At 47.1% G+C, this 24,177-nt stretch overlaps 1 protein-coding gene across 5 annotated transcripts in view; it reads left to right on the forward strand.

Moving 5' to 3' along the window:
• Positions 1 to 24,177, forward strand: part of wu:fi75a02 — an 80,741-nt gene that overhangs the window by 23,930 nt on the left and 32,634 nt on the right. For 2 of the 5 annotated variants that reach the window (XM_038793356.1, XM_038793366.1), the window contains exons 3-5: positions 5,689 to 6,420; positions 6,589 to 6,651; positions 21,840 to 21,886. In XM_038793356.1, the coding sequence (XP_038649284.1) occupies positions 5,788 to 6,420; positions 6,589 to 6,651; positions 21,840 to 21,886 (743 nt within the window). In that variant the 5' untranslated portion in view covers positions 5,689 to 5,787. Of the gene's footprint in view, positions 1 to 5,688; positions 6,421 to 6,577; positions 6,652 to 21,839; positions 21,887 to 24,177 lie in introns of those variants that run through there. The other 3 variants (XM_038793380.1, XM_038793372.1, XM_038793387.1) reach the window with 3 other exon arrangements.

A 24,177-nucleotide genomic window follows, 5' to 3' on the forward strand; every position in this document is an offset into this window, starting at 1 on the left:
CTCGTGCAGCCACTCCCTGTGATAGCGAGTTCCACAATACCCCCACTCTCTGGGTAAAGACGCTTCTCTTGAATTCCCTGCTGGATTTCTTATTGACTATCTTTTATATTGACTGCCTCTGGTTGTGCTCTTTCCCCTTTCTCCTTTCGTATCCACATTACGCACATCAAACTTTGTCATCATTTTAAAGATCTCTGTTAAGTCATCCCTCAGTCTTTAGTCAGGGGAGAAGCAAACTGGACTGTCGACCCTTTCTGTGCCCACACATTTCAAATATCATCCTCGTAAATCTTGTCTGCATCCTCTCCAGTGCCTCTATGATTTATTCTGTATATGATATGGTGATCAGAGCTGCATGTGGCCTAACCAAGGTTCAGTCTAGGTTCAGCATAACTTTTTTTATTTTATAATTCTGTCTCTCTAGAAACAGACCCTGATGCTTGGATTGTTTTTTTTATGCACTTGCCAACCTATGGCACAACTTTTAATGATTGATGTCTTTGTACTCTGAGATCCCTTGTTCCTCTACCTCACCCAGGCATGTGCCTTCCAAGTCATGTGACTCTTTACATGTCTGAACTGAATTATTTTGCCTCACTTTTATCTGTTTTGAGATGTATTTGCCCGTTTTGCAAGTTTATTCATGTCTTCCTGTAATTCATTCCGATTGGCTATCAGCCCAATGTGGTATCATCTGCAAATTTTGAAATTGTGTTTTTGATTCCCACGTCCAAATTGTTTGTAAACTGAACTGCAGTGATTCCCGCACTGATCCATGTGGAACACCGCTTCCCACCTTCTGCCGCTTTGAATAATTACCCTTTGCTTTCTTTCTCTCCTGAACCTAACTAGAAATCCGTTCTTCCACTGACTCTGCATTCTCTTATTAGTCTTTTCAAAATCCAAATACATTACATCTGCTGTGTTACCCTTGTCTACTGTCTTGTTACCTCTTTGATTAATTGATTAAGATTTGGACGAGCAGGATTTCCCCATTTGAAATTAATGCTGACTATTCATTATTGTGTTTCTCATTTCTGGATATCCTTCTGTTCTCTCCTTTATTAAGGATTCCATTATTTTTCCTACCACCAATGTTAAGCAGATTGATCTATAATTCCTGGGAAATATTTGTTCCTCCTCTTAACTTTCGGAATTACATTATTAACTATGTACCACTCCTCTGGCACGACACATTTTCTAACAAAATTAAATACAAGTAGCAATACCATTTCTATTTCTTCCCTAGATTCTTCTAAAATACGCGGGTGCAATCTATCTGGACTAGAAGCTTGATCCTATTTATGTTTGTTTCATGAATTCAATATATCCCTTTTTTTATTTTGAATATACTTATCTCATTGCTCATCTCCTCATTCATACATAGATACATAGAGGATAGGAGCAGGAGGAGGCCTTTTGGCCCTTCGAGCCTGCTCCACCCTTCATCGCGATCTTGGCTGATCACCCAACTCAATAGCCTAATCCTGCTTTCTCCCCATAGCCTTTGATCCCATTCTCCCCAAGTGCTATACTGTATCCAGCCGCCTCTTGAATATATTCAATGTTTTAGCATCAACTACTTCCTGTGATAATGAAGTCTTACAACACCAGGTTGAAGTGGAACAGGTTTGTTTGGAATCACTAGCTTTCGGAGCACTGTTCCTTCCTCAGGTGAATGAAGAGGTAGGTTCCAGAAACATATATATATACCTATACATATAGGCAAAGTCAAAGATGCAAGACGATACATTGAATGCGAGTCTTTGCAGGTAATTAATTCTTTACAGGTCCAAACGGAGCAAATGGAGAGAGGGATAATCACAGGTTAAAGAGGTGTGAATTGTCTCAAGCCAGGACAGTTGGTAGGATTTTGCAAGCCCAGGCCAGATGGTGGGGGTGAATATAATGCAACATGAATCCAAGGTCGTGGTTGAGGCCGTACTCGTGTGCGGAACTTTAGCTGTATGTTTCTGCTCGGCGATTCTGCGTTGTTGTGCGTCCTGAAGACCGCCTTGGAGAATGCTTACCCGGAGATCAGAGGCTGAATGCCCTTGACTACTGATGTGTTCCCCGACTGGAAGGGAACATTCCTGCCTGGCGATTGTCGCGCGATGTCTGTTCATCCATTGTCACAGCATCTGCATGGTGTCGCCAAGGTACCACGCTTCGGGACATCCTTTCCTGCAGCGTATGAGGTAGATAACGTTGGCCGAGTCACACGAGTATGTACCGCGTACCTGGTGGGTAGTGTTCTCACGCGCAATGGTGGTACCCATGTCAATGAACTGGCATGTCTTACAGAGATTGCCATGGCAAGGTTGTGTGGTGTTGTGGTCGCTATTCTGAAGGCTGGGTAGTTTGCTGCAAACAATGGTTTGTTTGAGATTGCACAATTGTTTGAAGGCAAGTGGTGGAGGTGTGGGGATGACCTTGGCAAGATGTTTGTCTTCATCGATGACATGTTGAAGGCTGCAAAGAAGATGCCGTAGTTTCTCCGCTCCGGGGAAGTACTGGACGACGAAGGGTACTCTGTCGGTTGTGTCCCATGTTTGCCTTCTGAGGAGGTTGGTGCAGTTTTTTGCTGAGGCGCGTTGGAACTGTCGATCGATGAGTCGAGCGCCATATCCCTTTCGTATTAGGGCATCTTTCAGTGTTTGTAGATGTCTTGCGCTCCTCCTTGTCTGAGCAGATGCTGTGTATACGGAGGGCTTGTCCATAGGGGATGATGTCTTTAATGTGTTTAGAGTAGCACGGTAGCATAGTGGTTAGCACAGTTGCTTCACAGCTCCAGGGTCCCACGATCGATTCCCGGCTTGGGTCACTGTCTGTGTGGAGTCTGCACGTTCTCCCCGTGTGTGCGGGGTTTCCTCGGGTGCTCCGGTTTCCTTCCACAGTACAAAGATGTGCAAGTTAGGTGGATTGGCCATGCTAAATTGCCATTAGTGTCCAAAATAAGGTTAATTGGGGTTACTGGGTTAAGGATGGGATGGAGGAGGTGAGTGCTTGAGTGGGGTGCTCTTCCAAGGGCCGGTGCAGACTCGATGGGCCGAGTGGCCTCCTGCTGCACTGTAAATTCTATGATTCTAGAGTGGAATCTGGAGAAGTGGAGTATCGTGAGGTTATCAGTGGGCTTGCGGTAAAGCGAAGTGCTAAGGTGACCGTCCCCAACCGCGCAACTTCAAACAAACCATCGTTTGCAGCAAACTACCCAGCCTTCAGAACAGCGACCACAACACCACACAACCCTGCCATGGCAATCTCTGCAAGACTTGCCAGTTCATTGACATGGGTTCCACCATTACACGTGGAAACACCACCCACCAGGTATGCGGTACATAACTTGTGCGACTCGGCCAACGTTGTCTACATAATACGATGCAGGAAAGGATGTCCCGAAGTGTGGTAGATTGGCGATACCATGCAGACGCTGCAACAACGGATAAACGGACATCGGGCGACAATCGGCAGGCAGGAATGTTCCCTTCCAGTCGGGGAACACTTCAGCAGTCAAGGGCATTCAGCCTCTGATCTCCGAGTAAGCGTTCTCCAAGGCGGCCTTCAGGACGCGCGACAACGCAGAATCGCCGAGCAGAAACTTGTAGCCAAGTTCCACACACATGAGTATGGCCTGAACCGGGACCTTAGATTCATGTCACATTCCATTCACCCCCCACCATCTGGCCTGGGCTTGCAAAATCCTACCAAATGTCCTGGCTTGAGACAATTCACACCTCTTTAACCTGTGATTATCCCTCTCTCCAGTTGCTCCGTTGTAAAGACTTAAATACTTGCAAAGACTCGCATTCAAAGTATCGTCTTGCATCTTTGACTTTGTCTGTATATATATGTTTGTGGAACCTACTTCTTCATTCACCTGAGGAAGGAGCAGTGCTCTGAAAGCTAGTGTTTGAAACAAACCTGTTGGACTTTAACCTGGTGTTGTAAGACTTCTTACTGTGCTCACCCCAGTCCAACGCCGGCATCTCCACATTGTGGTAATGAATTCCACAGGCTCACCACTCTTTGGGTGAAGAAATGTCTCCTTCTATCTGTGCAAAATGGTTTACCCTCAATCCTCAGACTGTGACCGCTGGTTCTGGACACACCCATTATTGGTAACATCTTTCCTGCATCTACCCTGTCTCGTCCCGTTAATTTTATAAGTCGCTATGAGATCCCCCCCTCATTCTGCTGAACTCCAGCGAATCTCCCCTCATATGACAGTCCCGCCATCCCTGGAGTCAGTCTGGTAAACCTTCACTGCACTTCCTCGAGAGCAAGGACATCCTTCCTCAGAGAAGGAGACCAAAACTGCACACAATACTCCAGGTGTGGCCTCACCAGGGCCCTGTACAATTGCAGCAACACATCCCTGTTTCTATACTCGAAACCTCTTGCAATGAAGGCCAACATACCATTAGCCTTCTTTACCGCCTGCTGCACCTGCATACTTACCTTCAGCGACTGGTGCACAAGGACACCCAGGTCCCGCTGCACACTCCCCTCTGGGGTCTGAATAGCTGGGGTCCCAGCACCGATCCCTAGTGTCAAGTCCACTTGTTCTATCTCCCTGGTAAGCACTGAAGTAAAATAATTATTTAACAATTCTGCCATCCATCTGGTGTTACCTGTGGAACTATTCTCTCTATCCCTCAGTGTACCTGTCCCATCTCTGCGGTCCAGATGCAAAACTGCTCTTCTGTTTCGCAGACTAGATTTATTTTATTCAAATATTTATTCGGGATCATTTGTAATTATGTCAAGCAGTTTAGTTAAGCTATAATGGTAATACAGTATTTGTATTTACCTAGTCCCTGCCCTACCTTAGAAGGAGGGAAACCGTAACATTTACCAAGCTGCCCCCCCCCCCCCCCCCCCCCCCCCCCCGGCCCCTTGATGCATTTGCAAAACCACTGAATTGAGCCCTACTGACAGTGTAACCAGTTGGAACTAGCCGCCTGATTAACTGTGTAGCTGCCACGAGCAAGCAACTTGTTTATCCCTGCCCAACATTGTGGAAGAAAGTACATGTTAGCATTAAAATTTTAATTAAATGCTAAACTCAAAACCTGACTAGGTTTTAAGAACAGATCAGCCCTAAAAATAAAGCTACAGTAAGAGCACTCCTGGAGCAATTGATTTGTTTACCTAAGGTGTGATATACTTGCTTTGGAGGGAGTTTAATGAAGGTTCACTAGATTGGTTCCTGAGTTTAGAAGAATGAGAGGTGATCTAATTGAAACATAAAATGCTTGAAGGGTTTAACAGGATAGACAATCAGCGCAGTTCCATGAATCTAGAACATGGGGGGGATCACAATCTCGGAATAAGGGGTTGGCCATTTTGGACTGTGCAATTTCTCCAATTGCAGGCTTGTGACTCTTTGGAATTCTCTACCGCAGAGGGCTGCAGATGTTCAGTCACTGACCATTATTGAGATGGGGATCGATTGGCCTTGCGTCATAAGGAATATGGGGAGATGTGGGAAAGTACGATTGAAGGAAATCAGCCATGGCGATGCTGAATGGCTGACCAGGCTCGAAGGGGCAAATAGCCTTACTCTGGAATATTGTTCTTATATTCACTAGCTTCTACATTTGACGTGTTAATTTTTGAGTTATTCTAAGTTTAGAGTTGGGAATCATTTCAAGGGATTCTACAGTTTTTTTTTTGTTTTTTTTATAGGTATTGCTGTGTAAAATGTGTGCCTAAGCATCTACAGTGTAAATCCCTCCCCCTCCCCACCCATTCCCCCCAACTGAGGAGAACTGTCCAAAAGAAGTCATGCTTTCAGCTATTGTAGGTGGAGGAGTGGTGAGCAGGGGCCAACAACTGCCAACACCCGAAGCGGCCTCACTTCTGCTGGCCCAGGAGTTATGCATTGGACTTCGGAGTAGGAGAGTGACTAGAATGTCCGTCCAAGGTAGACCACCTCAGCCACAGGCAGTCCCAGCAGCCCACAGACTGGGTCAGCGGAGCCGGCAGCTATCTGTCTCGGAGGCGGCCTCCCTCCTCCTCTCGCAGGAGCTTCAGAGTCGGAGAGTGACGAGGACGTCCATTCAGAGCAAGCCCCCTGAGGCAGCGGCTGCGCTGCCAGTCCGAACGCACACGCTCAAATCCAGTGGACGGACGGTCAGAAAGCTGAACTATCGGAAGGTGGCAAACTGCGGACTGGTGGTGTCACCGGATGTGGGTGCCACAAAACGGAACATCAGGCCAAGAAGTAAAGAGTCAACAGCCGGAGGCAATGACGAGGGGAGGCTGGAATCTCATGTTGAGCACGAGGAGAATGCAAGTGTTAAATTGTCCAGGGAAATTGGATTGGCACAGAGGAAGAGGGCAGGGACTGTAGGGAAGAGCCACTCAGTAGTTCGTCGGAGTAAGGCACGTTCAGTTATGAAGCCAGGGAGTGACCAGGTGAGAACCACGTGTAAGCAGTAGTAGTGTACCAGTAATGGGTGAGAAGTTTACAGTGGAACTGTTTTTTTTCTGCTTTAGCAATGGAAAAATTTAAAGATTGGTAATTAAGAGTAACGTTTACTAGGTTCAGTAAGCTGACATTTACTATGATCAGTTTTCCTGCAGGTTGATAGAATCGGCACAGAAACCATCATGAAAAGGAAAGCTTTAGGAACAGCAAGGAGCAGGGTTTGAATTTTTAACTTGTATTTTTAATGGAATTTTACTTTTGCGAGGATGTTTGAGTGACTGCAATGTTCTGCCTGTCACTAGGCTACAATAGTTAACTGAAGCTGCTTGCAGTCCATTGTACCTCATCTTCCTCTGATTTTTCTCTCTCACCCCCAAAATTAACTCCCACCGGTAGAAAGTCAGAGTGAAGTGGTGCAAAAATTGAGTAAAAGCATTTGGGACATGGGACAGTTGACCATTCAGCTCCTCAAGCCTGATCCGCGTTCCATCTGGACTATTGTTGGTCTTTACCTGTAAACCTTCAGCCATTGTCCTCCATATCCCTGTATAGCCTTGCCCAACAAGTAGTACGTAGAAATGTTAAGACATTGAAGAGACAAATTAAACAAATTTAGAACAGTACAGCACAGAACAGGCCCTTCGGCCCTCGATGTTGTGCCGAGCAATGATCACCCTACTCAAACTCACATATCCACCCTATACCCGTAACCCAACAACTCCCCCTTAACCTTACTTTTTAGGACACTACGGGCAATTTAGCATGGCCAATCCACCTAACCCGCACATCTTTGGACTGTGGGAGGAAACCGGAGCACCCGGAGGAAACCCACGCACGCACGGGGAGGACGTGCAGACTCCGCACAGACAGTGACCCAGCCGGGAACCGAACCTGGGACCCTGGAGCTGTGAAAGCGCAAAGTAGGAACAGCTGTAGGTCCTTGAGGCTGCTCCGCAATTCAATAGGATCACTACTGATCTGGTCCTAACTCCACCCTCCCTCCCAATAATTGTAAATTAAGGCAGGTATAATAAATACCTGGAGAAACTGGGAGAATCAAGTGTAGATTTTTTTCTCTCGTAAATATTGAGTATCCAATTCATTTTTTTCAATTAAGGGGCCAATCCACCTACCCTGAACATCTTATTGGGTTGTGGGAGCAAAACCCACACAAACGCAGTGAGAACGTGCAAACTCCCCACGGACAGTGACTCAGGGCCGGGATCGAACCTGGGACCTCGGCGCCGTGAGGCAACCGTGCTAACCACTTGCGCCACCGTGCTGCCCTTCAGATGTAGATTTGAAAGTGGTTTGGGAATTAAATGCACTTGGTGTGACCCGAGATAGGACAAATAGCAGGGCAATGCGGTGCCTCGAGTGGAAAAGGGAAGGCACTGTTTAAAGGGCTTCCTTATCTTTCGCAATTCCCAATTTTCCAACATTAAAGTAATGGATTTCAAATCCCCTTTGCTGGATATTTTGAAACAATGCCCTTTAGCCGATTTGCTTGATTCTCTACCTTTATGTTTTGGCCGCCGATTTAAGCGAACCCAGTCCCGTTGTTTTGCCTGAATTTCTTTCAGTAATATTCTTGAGTCCATCAACCCCGCCTATGTTGCAAGCTGTAGATAAAGCTGTGGTGAACAGATATTGAACCTTGTGGTGCTTCAGTCTCCTCCTCACCCTTTATGTTTACTGTTGCCTCTAGGAACCTCCCCCCTTCCAGCAGCTCCTGCAGGAGAATGTTGGGCCTAGAGAAACCTGAAGAAAATCAGGATGTTTGTGGGGGTTAGGTTTACTACCGGAATCCTGGCTTCTTTGTACTTCCTTACACTTAGTGGCTGGGCGCTTCAGCATCTTGGAATTCCCTTATATTGAATCTCTCTACTGCTGCCTCCCTCCACTTTTTAAAAAAAATTTGTTTTTATTCAAAATTTTACAATATTTTTACAAAACCACTACAAAAAGAAGACAACAAAAAACATCATAATTTTTTTAAATAGCGAATTAACAACTTAACAAAACATGGTGGGTTATCTACCCTTTACAAGTGAAAACATACCACGCCCCACCCCCTCCGCTGGTTTGCTGCTGCTGCTGACCGCCACTTACCGTTCCGCGAGAAAGTCAAGGAACGGTTGACACCGACTGGAGAACCCCAGCAAGGACCCTCTTAAGGCAAACTTTATCCTCTCTAAACTTAGAAACCCAGCCATGTCACTGACCCAAGCTTGGGGGTTTTGCGTCCCTCCACATTAACAAGAGCCGTCTCCGGGCTACCAAGGAGGCAAACGCCAGGACCCCGGTCTCTTTCGGCTCCTGCACTCCCGGATCTTCTGACACCCCAAATATCGCTATCCCGCAGCTCGGCTTTACCCGAGTGTCCAAGTCCTTGGACATAGCCTTTGCAAAGACTCTCCAGAATTTTTTACTGTTGCCTTTAGGAACCTCCCCCCTTCTAGCAGCTCCTGCAGGGCATGCCCAAAACATATGGACATGGTTTGCTGGGCTCCCTGAACACCTCACACACCTGTCCTCCACCCCAAAGAATTTGCTCATTCTTGCCACTGTATTTTGCGCCCTGTGTACCACCTTAAACTGAACCAGGCTAAGCCTGGCACACGATGAGGAGGAATTGACCCTGCCCAGGGCGTCTGCCCACAGGCCCTCATCCAGCTCCCCACCCAGCTCCTCCTCCCACCTGCCTTTCAGCTCCTCCGTCGAGGCCTCCTGCGCCTCCTGCAGCTCCTGGTATATGTCTGATACCTTACCATCTCCTACCCACATGCCCGAGACCAGCCTGTCCTGTATCCTGCGGGAAGGTAGCCGCGGAGATTCCACCACCTGCTTCTTCAAGAAAGCACAGACCTGCAGGTACCGAAGGGTATTCCCTGGGGGGCCTCCCTCCACTTTTAATGTTCCTTAAACCTTCTAGTTTCCCTTATAATATATCCTGCTAAGCTTGTGATCCAATTTTTGTCCAATTTTACATTGGTGAAGCACCTTGTGTTTTACAATGTTTAAGGTGCTATGCTGATGCAGATTAACTAGATTTTTGCTCTGCCATTGCATTGCTTCTTCTGCCCTAGTCATCCAATTCTTTATTCGGCAACCCTTTTGACCCAACAATACTGATTCCTCAAACACCCTTTTCTTTTTAAACGATGAGCATTGCCAAAGTCGCATTGGGCTGATTGAGCCTGTGCCCTTTCAGTGATCTGTCTCTGCAGCCCCATGGTGAGGTTGTTTGCAGCGAAATGATTGGTGCTCCTAAATGCCTCACATGACCATAGCTCCTTGCGCTGGTTTTTATTTTGTCTTCCATTCAACTGTGATTCATTCAATTAACTGTTCAATAAAAAGACTTAAGCTAATTGGGGCTGTTCACTTGAGTGCTGTAAACCCCGACTTGGTGGAAGGTAACAAAAGTTTTATTATTGAAGTAGAGAAATGGAAGATTGCCTTTCTTGCGTATCCTGTTGAGATTTTGTTTTAATGGTGTCTCTCTCTCCTCCGGTCAAAAATGTTTACCACAGTCTATATTCCTACTCCAGCACCAGGGAACTCCTTATCGGGTACGGAGTATCATTTTCTTCCTCCCGTTGGGAAAACTGTCAAAGGAGGTTTTTGTCTTCCATAGCCCGTGTCCCGTTCTCATGCTCGTTCTCCCCGTGTCTGCGTGGGTTTCCTCCGGGTGCTCCATTTTCCTCCAACAGTCCAAAGATGTGCAGGTTAGGTGGATTGGCCATGATAAATTGCCCTTAGCGACCAAAAAGGTTACGTTGGGTTACTGGGTTACAGGAATAGGGTGGAGGGTGTGGGTTTAAGTAAGGTGCTCTTTCCAAGGGCTGGTGCAGACTTGATAGGCCAAATGGCCTCCTTCTGCACTGTAAATTCTATGATTCTATAATAGCTGTTCTGGACCAGGGTTTAGAAAACGCCAAAGTATATCATGGAGTTCACCAGACCTACAACTGTTTATTTATTTAGGCTACGATGAGCACAAGGCCTTTCAGGTGTTATTCAACAGAGGCCTTAAGCACTTTTAATCAAAAACAAAGTTTATTCCATTAATTTAGTTAACATTTTTATAGACACACACTGTCAGCATTTTTATCAACTACCAAGATAAATACCCCACACAGCTGCAGTACTCTATGTATAACCCTTAATACATTTTTCCCTTGAGCTGTTCCAATTTAATAACAAGATCCCATAACCCAGAAACCCCTTTTCAAAGGTGTGGCCCAGCACACAGCACTCAAGACCTGGTATTGATACACTTCCTTTCCAAAACAGCAGGTTTGAATTCCTTCCAGAAAACTGTAATTTATTTTCAAGTCATCACATAATCTGGAAACAGCTTTTAAAATGCAAATAGAGAGACACTTCTGGTTTCAGCCTGTGCTGTACAAACCAGTTAAAACTCAAAGCGAAAGTAAAACCAACTCAAAAACAAAAGTAATAACCCAGAGCCACCCACACAATGACATCACTGAAGCCATATGATAAGGCAAACATTTCTTCAAGGCACACTTCCATGACATAGCCCAGTTTTAAAATTCTCGTCCTCCTGTTCAAGTACTTCTGCGGCCTTGCCGCTCCCCAGCTCTGTTACTTCCTCCAACCATCAATGCTAAAATCTTGCTGCTCTTCCAGTTCTGGCCTTGTGCCCGTGCCTTCAGCTGCGTCGGCCCCGTGTTCTGGAATTCTCTCCCTGGCCTCTGACCCCTTCCTTTTAAAACTGAACCTGTTTGACCAGGCTCTTGGTTAGTAACTTCATTGCAGTGTTAATGTAAGTCAACTTAAAGATTATTATTTTTACTATTACCTCATATCTCCTCCTTTTCTCAGTGATTGGAGACCACTTGCTGAACAAGTGGTAGCACGGTAGCATGGTGGTTAGCATAAATGCTTCACAGCTCCAGGGTCCCAGGTTCAGTTCCCGGCTGGGTCACTGTCTGTGCAGAGTCTGCACGTCCTCCCCGTGTGTGCGTGGGTTTCCTCCGGGTGCTCCGGTTTCCTCCCACAGTCCAAAGATGTGCGGGTTAGGTGGATTGGCCATGCTAAATTGCCCGTAGTGTCCTAATAAAAGTAAGGTTAAGGGGGGGGGGGGGTTGTTAGGTTACGGGTATAGGGTGGATACGTGGGTTTGAGTAGGGTGATCATGGCTCGGCACAGCATCGAGGGCCGAAGGGCCTGTTCTGTGCTGTACTGTTCTATGTTCTATGTTCTAATCCTGAAAGTGCTAATAGCTATACTAACATCCAACAAGACAATCTGTCGAGCTTGTAACATGGCTCAGGTATACTTGCTCTGCGCGACATACATTAAAATGTAGAGACCCATTCTCTGCAAACAAAAGGACTACGTTCAAGCCTCACACCATTCAATGAATTATCCAGGAGCTTGAGGAACCTCCACTTTCCCATTGCTTTCTCCAACCAACCATCTCCACTTTTCTCCTGCAGTATAAATTCCCGTACCAGCCTCCCCGGACAGGCGCCGGAATGTGGAGACTAGGGGCTTTTCACAGTAACTTCATTTGAAGCCTACTTGTGACAATAAGCGATTTTCATTTCATTTTCAATTGTTGTGTTTATCTGAAAGTTGCCGCTCTTTAGTTTAACCTGAATGCAAAATGATAAGCTTCAGCAACATGTCTCTATCTTCAGCAATACACAAATTCTGTATTACCAAGGAACGGGTTTAGGATATTTGGCAAAAAAAATCAGGAGGGTTGAGAATTTATTTGCTTATATAGTCATGATCTAAGTCAGGATTTGCTGCCTGAAAGGGCGGTGGAAGCAGATTCAATAGTAACTTTCAAACTGGAATTGGATAAATGCTTCAATGGAGAAAAATGTGTCGCCCTATGGGGAAAGAGCAGGGAGGTGGTACTAGAATTTTACAGCATGGAAAGAGGCCCTTCTGCCCATCAAGTCCACACTGACCATCAAGCACCGATTTATTCCAATCCCATTTTCCAGCACTTGATCTGTAGCCTTGTATGCAATGGCATTTCAAGTGCTTATCTAAATACTCCTTAAAAGTTGTGAAGGTTCCCGCCTGTTATAACCATACAGGAAGCCAGCGGATCAGCAACCTCAGAGTCCCCAGCTATCTCCTTAACCAGGAACCTCTGGGGCATAAATCTTATGGCCCAAATGTGGGCCGGGTGCGGGAGACCCTTTGGGGAGTAGGAGGTGTAATATAATGGATATAATAAATATTGAGTTTCTTAGTCATCACTTCCGAGCGATCGCTTGCCTGGGACTTTACATTGGTGACGAGGGTAAAGTGGAGCTGCAGGAGATGCTATTTCCTCCAGAACAGGCTGACCTCAACTAGGTCAATATCCAGGCTGTGGGTATGCCACTGATCGGGAAGTTGGAGGTGTTCGACATTGAGACGAGTGACTAGTACCCAATGTATCGAGTGAATGCACTAAATGGCATTGTCGGGGTTGACAGGCAAATGACCCTCCTGGCGGTCTGCAGGGCAGACACTTACAGCATCACCAAGAGTCTAATGTTTCTGGAGTCACCTGACACCCGCCAGTTTGCAGAATTAGTCTCTGGCGAGCAACCATTTTGCTCCCAAACCGCCGCTGATTGTCCGCCATTTTCATTTCCACATGGCTGCCCAACACCAGGGTGGGTCTGTGACCGAATTCCTGGGCCAATTACAGCAGCTCATTGATTTCCGTCCGACATTATCCAAAGACCTTCAAGCCCGGTTGGTCTGCTGCATCCGCAGTACGAAGACCCAAGAATGCTTATTTGGGTGGGGGGGGGCACATCTCGACCTGAAGAAAGCAATCAAAATAATTGTCCCAAGAGGACACCGAGTCCAGGAGCATCAAAGAATGGCTGTCCTCAAATAATGGCGCCCAGCTGGGCACAGAGCACCCCCTTTCCGTGCTGTCGTTCAGAACTCCAGCCATTCGGGGGCACTCCTAATGACCACCAATAACAATTCTTTCCTGTTTAGTGACGCGGTCACACCCCCACACGGGAGGCTCCTGACCTGCAGACGCGGCAGTACCCGGAGAAACAGGCGCCAGAGTGGAAGCCGGCCAGCCGCGGCACCCCCGATGACCGTTCCAGGGGAAGACCCATTTTGTGGACGACTAGGCGGAGGGACCCCACCACCTTTTACTGTATCTCGACAAGTAGCGTCCATTCAGGTGATGGTCTAGACCAACAACTTTCCTATACAGGTGGAGCTCAATACCATGGCCATGGTCTCAGTAATCAGCTGCTGCACTTACGACCGGATCCGCGCTTTGGCATTGAGGGACACCGCCAATGGCTGGCAACATACACAGGGCAGTGTTTAGAGATCGCAGGCAGCTCTGAGGTTCCCATGGAATACTGAGCGCAGTCAGCCAACCTACCATTAATGGTAATGAAAGGTTCGGGCCCCAGTTTGCTGGGGCGTGATTGGCTGAAACGGCTTCGGCTTGACTGGCATCCAGTGCGTTGCATGTATCCCAACGAGCCGGACATGGTACTGGCGCATTTTCCAGGGAATTTTAAATAAGGATTCTGTACCATCCGAGGAGCCTCGGCCAAGATTTCAGTGGACACGAGGCCCAGCCACTGTATTTTCGGGCCTGTCCTATGTACGCTGAAGCCAAAGGTGGATACAGAATTGGACCGCCTGGAGCGGTTACGGATCATCTGCCTGGTGTAATTCGTAGATTGGGCTGCGCCGGTTGTGCCAGTCATGAAGCCTGATGGTTCCGTCCGTCTTTGCCGAGATTATGTCCCGTTTAGATCGTTACCCCATGCCTAAGATCAAGGACTTGTACACTCAGCCCAGCAGAGGGTATACCTTCACCAAGCTCGACATGAGCCACGCTTATCTACAATTGATTTTGGACCCAGCTTCCCAAGGAAATACGTGACCATCAACACACACGGGTTTGGACGAGTACACCAGCTTTCTCTTCGGAGCATCCTCTGCATGTGCCATATTTCAGTGAGAGATGGAGAATATTCTCCGAGTGGTGCCACACCTGGATGACATGTTAACACCAGTTCGTCCGACCATACGAAGAACCTGGAGGGCTTTCTACTTCATTTCAAGGCTTGGGGTCTGCCTATTGTGCGAAAAGTGTGTATTCCATGAGAAAGAGCTGGTCTATTTTGGTTACAGGGTGCACAGGAATAGTTGCACCCAGTGGACGACAAGGTATGAGCGATCCTGCAGTCCCCCGTACCGAAGGATCCTACAGAACTCCGTTCTTTCTTGGGCCTCGTAAACTATTATGGTAAATTCATCCCAAGTTTGGCAACATGTTGGCACCTGTTATCAAAGAAGGGCCAACGATGAACTTGGGGCCCACCACAGCAGATGGCTTTTGAAAAGTGAAACAGCGGCTATCATCTTCGCACCTGCTGATCCATTTTGACCCGTCTAAGCCATTATTGTTAACCTGCGATGCCTCAGCCGATGGTATCGGGGTTGATCTGGTGCACCGAATGAATAATGGTACAGAGCGGCCCATTGTGTCTGATTCACGCACGCTGGCATCAGCAGAGATCAAGAAAGAAGGCTTTGTGTTGGTCTTTGGGATGAAGCATTTCCACCAGTATGTCTACGGACATACATTCACGGCTTAAACAGACCATAAGCACCTGTTGGGGTTGTTCAGGGAAGATAGGGCAATTCCCCTATGGCGCCAGCCATATTCAGCATTGGCCTCTGCTACTGGCGGCGTATGGGAGTCTGTAAAATGAAGATGTTAGCCCGGAGCTATGTATGGTGGCCCGGAACTGACACTATTAGCGAGACATTAATGAAACAATGTACGTGGAGCCAGGAGCACCAGAAGCTCCCCCCTGAAGCTCCACTCCAGCCAAGAGTGGCCGGCCCGACCATAGTCCGCCATCACATAGATTTCAAGGGGCTTTTTCAAGGAGCATTGTATCTACTTATCATGGACGCACATTCGAAATGGGTGGATGACTCGCCTCGTCCATTTCCTTTTCTACTCCAGGACCACACCACACGCCACCACTGGAGTAGCACCCTCTGAACTGTTAATGGGATGTCGGCTATGCACACGGTTGAGGACCTGATTGAGGTGTATAAAATTGAGGTATATGGAAAGGGTGGATAGGAAGGGTAGCATGGTGGTTAGCATAAATGCTTCACAGCTCCAGGGTCCCAGGTTCGATTCCCGGCTGGGTCACTGTCTGTGCGGAGTCTGCACGTCCTCCCCCTGTGTGCGTGGGTTTCCTCCGGGTGCTCCGGTTTCCTCCCACAGTCCAAAGATGTGCGGGTTAGGTGGATTGGCCATGCTAAATTGCCCGTAGTGTCCTAATAAAAAAAAGTAAGGTTAAGGGGGGTTGTTGGGTTACGGTTATAGGGTGGATACGTGGGTTTGAGTAGGGTGATCATGGCTCGGCACAACATTGAGGGCCGAAGGGCCTGTTCTGTGCTGTACTGTTCTATGTTCTATGTTCTATGAAGGTACTTTTCCCCTTAGTGGAGGAATCAGCAACCAGGGGGCATACATTTAAGTTAAGAAGCAGGAGATTTAGAGGAGATGTGAGGAAAATCTTTTTCACCCAGAGGGTGGTTGGAATCTGGAACTCACTGCCTGAAAGGATGATCTCGTACTTTGTACGAATACAGGGTAAAGAATCAAACAGGCACATAGACCACCTCCGCAGCCGAGCCTTACAGGTCCACAAGGACAATGAGGTTGAGCCTTGTCTTGCCGGACATCAGGGAAAAGATCCACAACCAGCAGGAACAAGTGACGATGAAACAAGCCCAACCCGTCAGGGAATTTTTAGAGGGCGATGCCATAATGTCCGGAACTTCGCCGACGGGACATTGCGGATCTCTGGGATGATAGTAAAGCGATCAGTGCTGGTTTCGTACTCTGTACGAATACAGGGTAAAAAAATCAAACAGGCACGTGGGCCACCTCCACAGCTGAGCCTTGCAGGTCCACGAGGACAGACCAAAGCCCCCATGAGCAGTAGTGCCCCTCCTCCGGAGCAGCCACTGGTAACACCCAGAGCCCCTCAAGTCAGAGATGCGAGAGGTCAACTAATCCGACCCGGACTCCGACATGGAGACTTTGCCTACAGCAGTTGAAACAGGTGCAGTATTGACCACTGGGCCAAGCAGAGCAGAACTACCCAGGCATTCAGCCGAAAACGCACTCCCCGATTCGTTATAGCCCTCGGTTCCAGAACAGCAGCATGTTCAAGAGGCAACCACGAGCAAAGACGGCAAAGGATCTCCCTCCTCCTGCCATCGAGGTGGAATATGTATCGGGCTTGCGGTGGAGGGGTGGTACAGGAGGCCCAGGGATCTGTAGCCTCAGAGTCCCTAGGCCTCACCTGAGTACGATCTTCCAAGATGAGGTGGGCGGAGCTCCCCCTTAATCGGGGGCCTCTGCATTATAAATACCCGGCCCAAGTGTGGAACATGCGCGAGAGACCCTTTGGGGAGTAGGAGGTGTAATATAATAGGTTAAATACATATTTTGAGTTTCTTTCAGCCATCGCTTCCCAGTGGTCGCTTGCCTGGGACTTTATACCACCTCTACCACCCTTTCAGGCAGAGAGTTCCAGATTCCAACCATCTTCTAGGTGAAAAGGTTTTTCCTCACATTTCCTCTAAATCTAAACCTCCTCCAAATGCTCCTTAACTTAAATCTCAGCCCCCTGGATATTGACCCCTCCACTAAATGGAAAAATACCTTCCTATCCACCCTATCTATATCCCTGATAATTTTATACACCTTAATCAGGTCCTCCCTCAGCCTTCTCTGCTCCAGGGAAAACAACCCCAGCCTATCCAGTCTCTCTTAATAGCTGAAACACTCCAGCCCAGGCAACATCCTGGTGAATCTCCTTTACACCCTCTCCGATCACTTCCGATAGTGTGGTGACCAGAACTGCACACGGTATGCCAGGTGGGGCCTAACCAGCATTTTATAAAGTTCCAACGTAATCTCCCTGCTGTTATATTCAATGTCTCGGTTAATAAAGGCAAGAATCCCATAGGCAGCCTTAACCACCTTATCTAGTTGTCATGCTGTCTTCAGAAATCTGCACGCCAAGGTCCTTATGGTCTTCTGTACTTTCTAGGGTCTGGCCATTCATTGTATATTCCCTTGCCTTGTTCATCCTCCCAAAATGCATTACCTCACACTTTTCATGATTAAATTCCATTTGCCATTCTTCTGCCCATCTAACCAGCCCATCTATATTGTTCTGTAATCTGAGGCATTGCTCCTCACTGCTTACCACACCACAATTTTTGTCTCATCTGCGAACTTATCACACCTTCTACATTCACATCCAGATCATTAATGTACACTACAAACAAGGGATCCAGCATCGACCCCTGTGGAACACCACTGGACATAGGCTTCCAGTCCCAAAAACAACCTTCAACTAACACCCTCTGCCTCCTGCCACTAAGCCAGTTTTGGATCCGATATGCCAAATTGCCCGGGATCACATGGGCTCTTAGTTTCTTCATCAGCTTCCCATGTCAGACCTTCTCAAAAGCTTAACTGAAGTCCATGTAGACAACATAAACTGCACTACTCTCGTCTACACATCTGGGCACCTCCTCAAAAACTTCAAACAAATTTCCGAGACATGATCTCCCTTTGACAAAGCCTTGCTGACTATCCTTTGTAATCTTTGCTTGTCCAAGTGGAGATTAATGCCACCCCTCAGAATTCTTTCCAGTAGTTTCCCTGAAGTTAGACTCTCTCAATTTAGAACTAATTGCTAGTTTTACCAAAGCCAGTGCAGACACAATGGGCTGAATGGCCTCCTCCTTTGCTGAATGATCTTGTGGCTTAGGGAATGGCAGAAAGACTCTGTGAGCTGCCTAGGTGTTCAAATGACACGTCTGTAGAATTAAAGCATAAAAATGCAGAGCAGTCGGACTAGTTAACACCAGAAAAAGCGCTGAATAAAATTGGGTGAATCACAGTAACTGGTTCTGACTGCATTCTGGATGTCTGAGAGGAACCTGTCTTAGATATAAAGAATTGTCAATGTAGATGTTATTCAGTCAGGGCTAAATTGGATAACTAGTAGTGAGTAAGCTTCTGGAGCCCATAATATGAGGTTAGGAAGGAAATCAGCCTTAGTTCACAAGGCTACAGTCCATTAGAGAGCAAGTCCATCTAATACACTCCATTAGAGAGCGAGTATTGGTTATATCGGAGGTGCACCACTCCATACGCGCGGGGCAAGGTGAGGAATCGGGTCTTCAGGAATTACCACAGCCGGTATGGGGATTGGACCTGTGCCATCGCTGCAACTCTCATTTCAGGTTTCTACGCTTCCAAAGTACTTTCCTTGAACCAAAAGACGTAGGAACAGAAGTGGGCCTCTCTGCCCATTGAGTCTGCTCTGCCATTCAATAAGATAATCTGAAATGGAATGAAAAATGAAAATCGCTTATTGTCACAAGTAGGCTTCAAATGAAGTTACTGTGAAAAGCCCTTAGTCGCCACATTCCGGCGCCTGTTCGGGGAGGCTGGTACGGGAATCTGATATATTCCTCAACTCCACTTTTCCACCTTACCCAATAACCCTTGATTCCCTTACTGATTAAAAATCTGTCTCGGGGGCGGCACATGGGGTAGTGGTTAGCACTGGGACTACGGCGGCGAGGACCCGGGTTCGAATCCCAGCCCTGGATCACTGTCCGTGTGGAGTTTGCACATTCTCCCCGTGTCTGCGTGGGTTTCACCCCCACAACCCAAAGATGTGCAGAGTAGGTGGATTGGCCCCTTAATTGGAAAAAAATAATAATTGGGTACTCTAAATTTAAAAAAAAATCTGTCTCAGCCTTGATCATACTTAACGACACAGCCTCTACAGCCCTCTGCAGTAAAGAATTCCACAGATTCACTACCCTCTGAGAGAAGAAAATCCTCCTCATCGCTGTCTTAAATTGGTGACCCGTTACTCTGAAATTATGCCCTCTGGCCCGAGACTCTCTCACAAAGGGGAAACAATCTCTCAGCATCTACACTGTCAAGCCCTCTGAGAGTCCTATACATCTCAATAAGGTCGCCTCTCATTCTTCTAAACTCCAATGAGTACAGGCCCAACCTATTCAACCTCTCCTCAGAAGAAAGTCCCTCCATACCCGGGATCAACCTAGTGAACCTTCTCTGGACTGCCTCCATCTTTCCTTAGATAAAGGGACTAAAACTCTTCACAGTATTCAAAGTGTGGTCTATTTTTCCCTATTTTTAATACTCCATTCCCTTTGAAATAAAGGCAAACGTTCCAATTGCCTTCCCAATGACCTGCCGACCTCTCGGCTATCATGACCAATTATCGTGTGGTTACCTAAAGTGTCTGCGTACTGTTCAGCAGCTACAGGGATAGTGTGGAATTGATTAAAACTTGCATAGTGCGGACTGTGCTACTGAGACTGGAATGAGTGTAAGCTGCTGCGCGTAAAAACTCGGGAGCAGGCCATTCAGCCCTTCGAGCCATTCAGTACGATCATGGCTGACCTGGTTGTGGTCTCAACCCTCTGACTGCTCCCCATAATTCTTGACTCATTGTCAATCAAAAATCTGTCTGACTGTGCTTTGAATAAATTCAATGACCCAGCCTCCAATGCTTTCTGAGGACGAGAATTCCAAACACCAACTACCCTCGGGGAGAAACAAATTTTCCTCTTCTCCATCTTAAATGGCACACCTTTTTTTTTCGTTAAACTGTGTCCCCTTAATTCTAATCTCCCCCACAAAAAGGAACAGCCTCCCAGTATTCACCCCATCAGGTCCCTTCAGATCTTACATGTCTCTAAAAGATCATCTCTCTCACTTACAAACTCTAATGGGTATAGGGCCCAACCTTTTCAGCCGCTCATCCCAAGAATGCAGAAGGTGTTTGAAGTTCTCTCCTGCTCCCAGTGCCAACAGTCACCAAGAGCAGCACAGAAATCAACATAAATTAGTGACTCTATGCCCAAGCTTGAGGGGTTGAATGGCTCACTCCTGTTATCAGATGGCTGACCTGCAATGCTGTCTGATGTACTATGGTGCAATGGTGCACCGCCAAATGCAAAGGTGCACCTCTGCCCCAGGATAGTGAGGGATGGGCAGTGAATGTGGGATTGCCAACCTCGCCCACATCCCAAAAATATTTTTTTGTTGAAAAGTGAAATCGGGGCAGCACGGTGTCACAGTGGTTAGCACTGCTGCCCCACAACACTGATGACCCGGGTTCGACCCTGGCCCCCGGGTCACTGTCTGTGTGGAGTTTGCACATTCTCCCCATGTCTGTGTGGGTCTCTGCCCCACAACCCAAAAATGTGCTGGTTAGGTGGATTGGCCACGCTAAATTGGCCCTTAAAAAAGAAAAGAAAAAGAAAAGATGTTTTTTTCAAATTGCTGATGGTTCAAACATATTTATGCATCAGTGAAAGGGAGCAGCCAATGTGGAAAAATACTGCAAATATACCAAACAAATTGCTTTCGGGAGCAGAAGCTGGTTTCCCCCTCAATAAGAAATTGGCTATTCTTCCAGCATGATATGAACTGAAAGAAACCTGGCAGCAGGGTTATGAAACTCTGGTTTGCAGAATGTTTTAAATATGTGTATTTAGCTGGGTGGCCAACGGGTGGTCCAGAAAAGCGGCAATGGCTGTGTGGGTTTGAATTCTATTCCAGCTCGGGTAGACTTAGTGACCTGCCCCGAAGCATGGAGAGCAATGGCATTGACCACTGACAAACCATCATGAATATAAACTGCCAGGGAAAGGGATGAAGCCTCAGCAGACATTGGACCAAGGGCCTCTCTTTGACCAGTGTGCTCACGAGTGAATGAATTTGGCCCAAAAAAAGATTAAAGTCCCAATAGATCTTGTCGTGCTGAGTAACAACTGCCAACTGTACAGGTGCTTGTGTACCCCATACTGGGCGATATCACAATCACTGTCACTTAGAAAGAAATAGATTGCATTTATATATTACCTTCCACAGCTTTAGAACGTCTGAGTGGTTCATAAACAGATGTATTTTTGAAGTGTGGTCGCTGTCGTAATGTAGGAAACACAGCAGCCAGTATGCTCCGGAGCAAGCTCCCAAACTCAGCAATGTGATAATGACCAGATAATCTGTTTTGGTGATGTTGATTAATTGGCTAAATCTTGGCCAGGACATTGGGGAGAATAGTGCCACGGTGTCTTATATGCATGCCTTGGACAGATGGGACTTTGGTCTCATCGGAAAGTCGGGCAAATATTATACTTCCCAGGAACGGTGTCGGTGATTTTAAGGGGGAAATCTCTCCAGACCAGGGCGGGGTGCAGTGCGCACTTACTGCATGACGGGAGCGAACGGCATTGGTTCTCTAATCATTAATCACCATTTCTGTGTAAACAGGACAGCGGTGACGCAGATCCCGAGACCTGGCCCACAACTCTTACCAAGTGAGTATGAGCGGTGAAAGGTCGTCTTTAGTTTGTGAATACAATTAGTCACTTTGAAATGTTAAATCATTTGTTATGATCCCCGTGTTGATCAGCATAATAAAATAACCAAATTTACCAGGTAACCCTCAAGAAAACCAAAATTTCACTTTCATCGTGAATTAACACAGAAGTCGCAGTCGATATAAATTGTACATTAAATAGCAGATACAATAAAGATGATCTCATGGATTTACTGGACAGTCCGTGTCGTGGATCTGGCCCCAATTTCAGCCACAAAGTCCATCAAAGCTCTGAATTCCCTCAGATAGAATTCTTACTCTCTTTTCCCCAGGATTTAGTCACCCATTCTGATCTCTCAGCAGCCAACCCGAGTTACACCAGCCCAGTCGTCACCCAAATGGCCACAATTCTGCAGAACCTCCTCTGCCCTGCCCGTGACAGTGTTGTTGGCATGGATTCACCAGAATCGCCTTTCTCCCATCCCTCAGCAACAACCCTGTGCTGGTTCTGGGTCAATCAGATCCTTTAACATAACTGAAGCAGCGACAGTAACAGATGCGGGCCTTTCCGGCGAACTCCGCATCCCGTAAAAATATATATATTTTAAAAAACCTTATTTTTTTTCTTATCTCCACTTTCAGATCCAGCCTTCACGTTCACCTTTTCACCTGTGCCCACAGCCTGCTCTTGGCCAGCAAAACCTAGTCACATGGGCCCTTTACGCGCCTGTTACCCCGGGTAACTCGGGCAGGTTTTTTTTTCATGTTCTCTGATAACTCATTGCGCACCTCGGGAAAGAGGGGATGACTCAACTAATTAAAGATGTTAACTCTAATCTCTCGGTTCCCTCACCTGCACCTTTTCATAGTCCAATGTCAGTTGCCAAACATTTTGAGACAAACCTCTTCTCACGGAATCATTTAATGATATAGCTCTTCACCTGCAGAGGCTTCTTGTTCTCATTCCGCCTCTGCATAGGGTTTCCATGGTGACAGGGCACTGCTTTACACAGTAACAGTGGTGCTGCCACTACCTCTCGAGTTCAGATTTGCACCAATGAATGGCAGGACACTAGGAAGCTCAGAAAAATCTTGGCGTGTTGGTCCACAGATCCCTGAAAGCGGCAGGACAGGTTAATAGGGTAGGTAAGAGGGCAAACGGGACACTTGCCTTTATCAAGTGGCATAGATTATAACAGCAGGTAGGTTATGTTGGAGCAGTACAAAACATTGTTAGGCCACAGCTGGAGTACTGTGTACAGCTCTTGTTGCCTCACTATAGGAAGGATGTGATTGCACTGGAGAGGATGCAGAGGAGATTCACCAGGATGTTGCCAACAGGAACAGGCCTTTGGCCCTCCAAGCCTGTACCGGTCATGATACTAACCTTGGCCAAAGCCCTCCGCACTTCCTAGTGCCTTATCTCTCTATATGGCACGGTAGTATAGTGGTTAGCACTGTCACTCCAGGGTTCCAGGTTCGATTCCTGGCTTGAGTCACTGTCTGTGTGGAGTCTGCAGTTTCTCCCCTTGTCTGCGTGGGTTTCCTCCAGGTGCTCTGGTTTCCTCCCACAGTCCAAAGATGTGCAGGTTAGGTGGATTGGCCATCCTAAATTGTCCTTAGTGTCCAAAAGGGTCGGGTGGGGTTGCTGGGGATAAGGAGGAGATGTGGGCTTCAGTGGGGTGCTCTTTCCAAGGGCCGGTGTAGACTCGATGGGCCGAATGGCCTCCTTCTGCACTACAAATTTTATGATATACCCATCCTATCCAAGTATTTGTCAAGATGCCTTTTGAACGCCGTTAATGTACATGCTTCCACAACCTCCCCTGGCAACGCGTTCCAGGCACCACCACCCTCTGTGTAAAAAAAACCTGCTTCGCACATTGCCCCATGGACCTTAAACCTATGCCCTCTAAGTGACTGACCCCTCCACCCTGGGAAACAGTGCCTGCCCATCCACTCTATCCATGCCCCTCATAATCTTGTAGGCCTCTGTCAGGCCATCTCTCAACCTTCGTCGTTCTAATGAAAACAGTCCGAGTCTATTTAGCCTCTCCGCATAGCAAACACCTTCCAGACCAGGCAACATCCTGGTAAATTACCAGTTAATCTGTTTGAGATTAATATTGGTCTGGACACAAAATGTAAGGGTCACAGCTATAATATAATCGCTAAATCTGGTGGGGAATTCTGATAGTGATAAGAATGTGAAATTCACTACCATTGGAGTGAAATTCTTCATGCTGATAACAAATCTACCCTCTATACTCCCTTTGATTTTGGCAGAGT

This window comes from Scyliorhinus canicula, chromosome 1 (assembly GCF_902713615.1).
Source record: "Scyliorhinus canicula chromosome 1, sScyCan1.1, whole genome shotgun sequence".
In the NCBI taxonomy this organism is placed as follows: domain Eukaryota; kingdom Metazoa; phylum Chordata; class Chondrichthyes; order Carcharhiniformes; family Scyliorhinidae; genus Scyliorhinus; species Scyliorhinus canicula.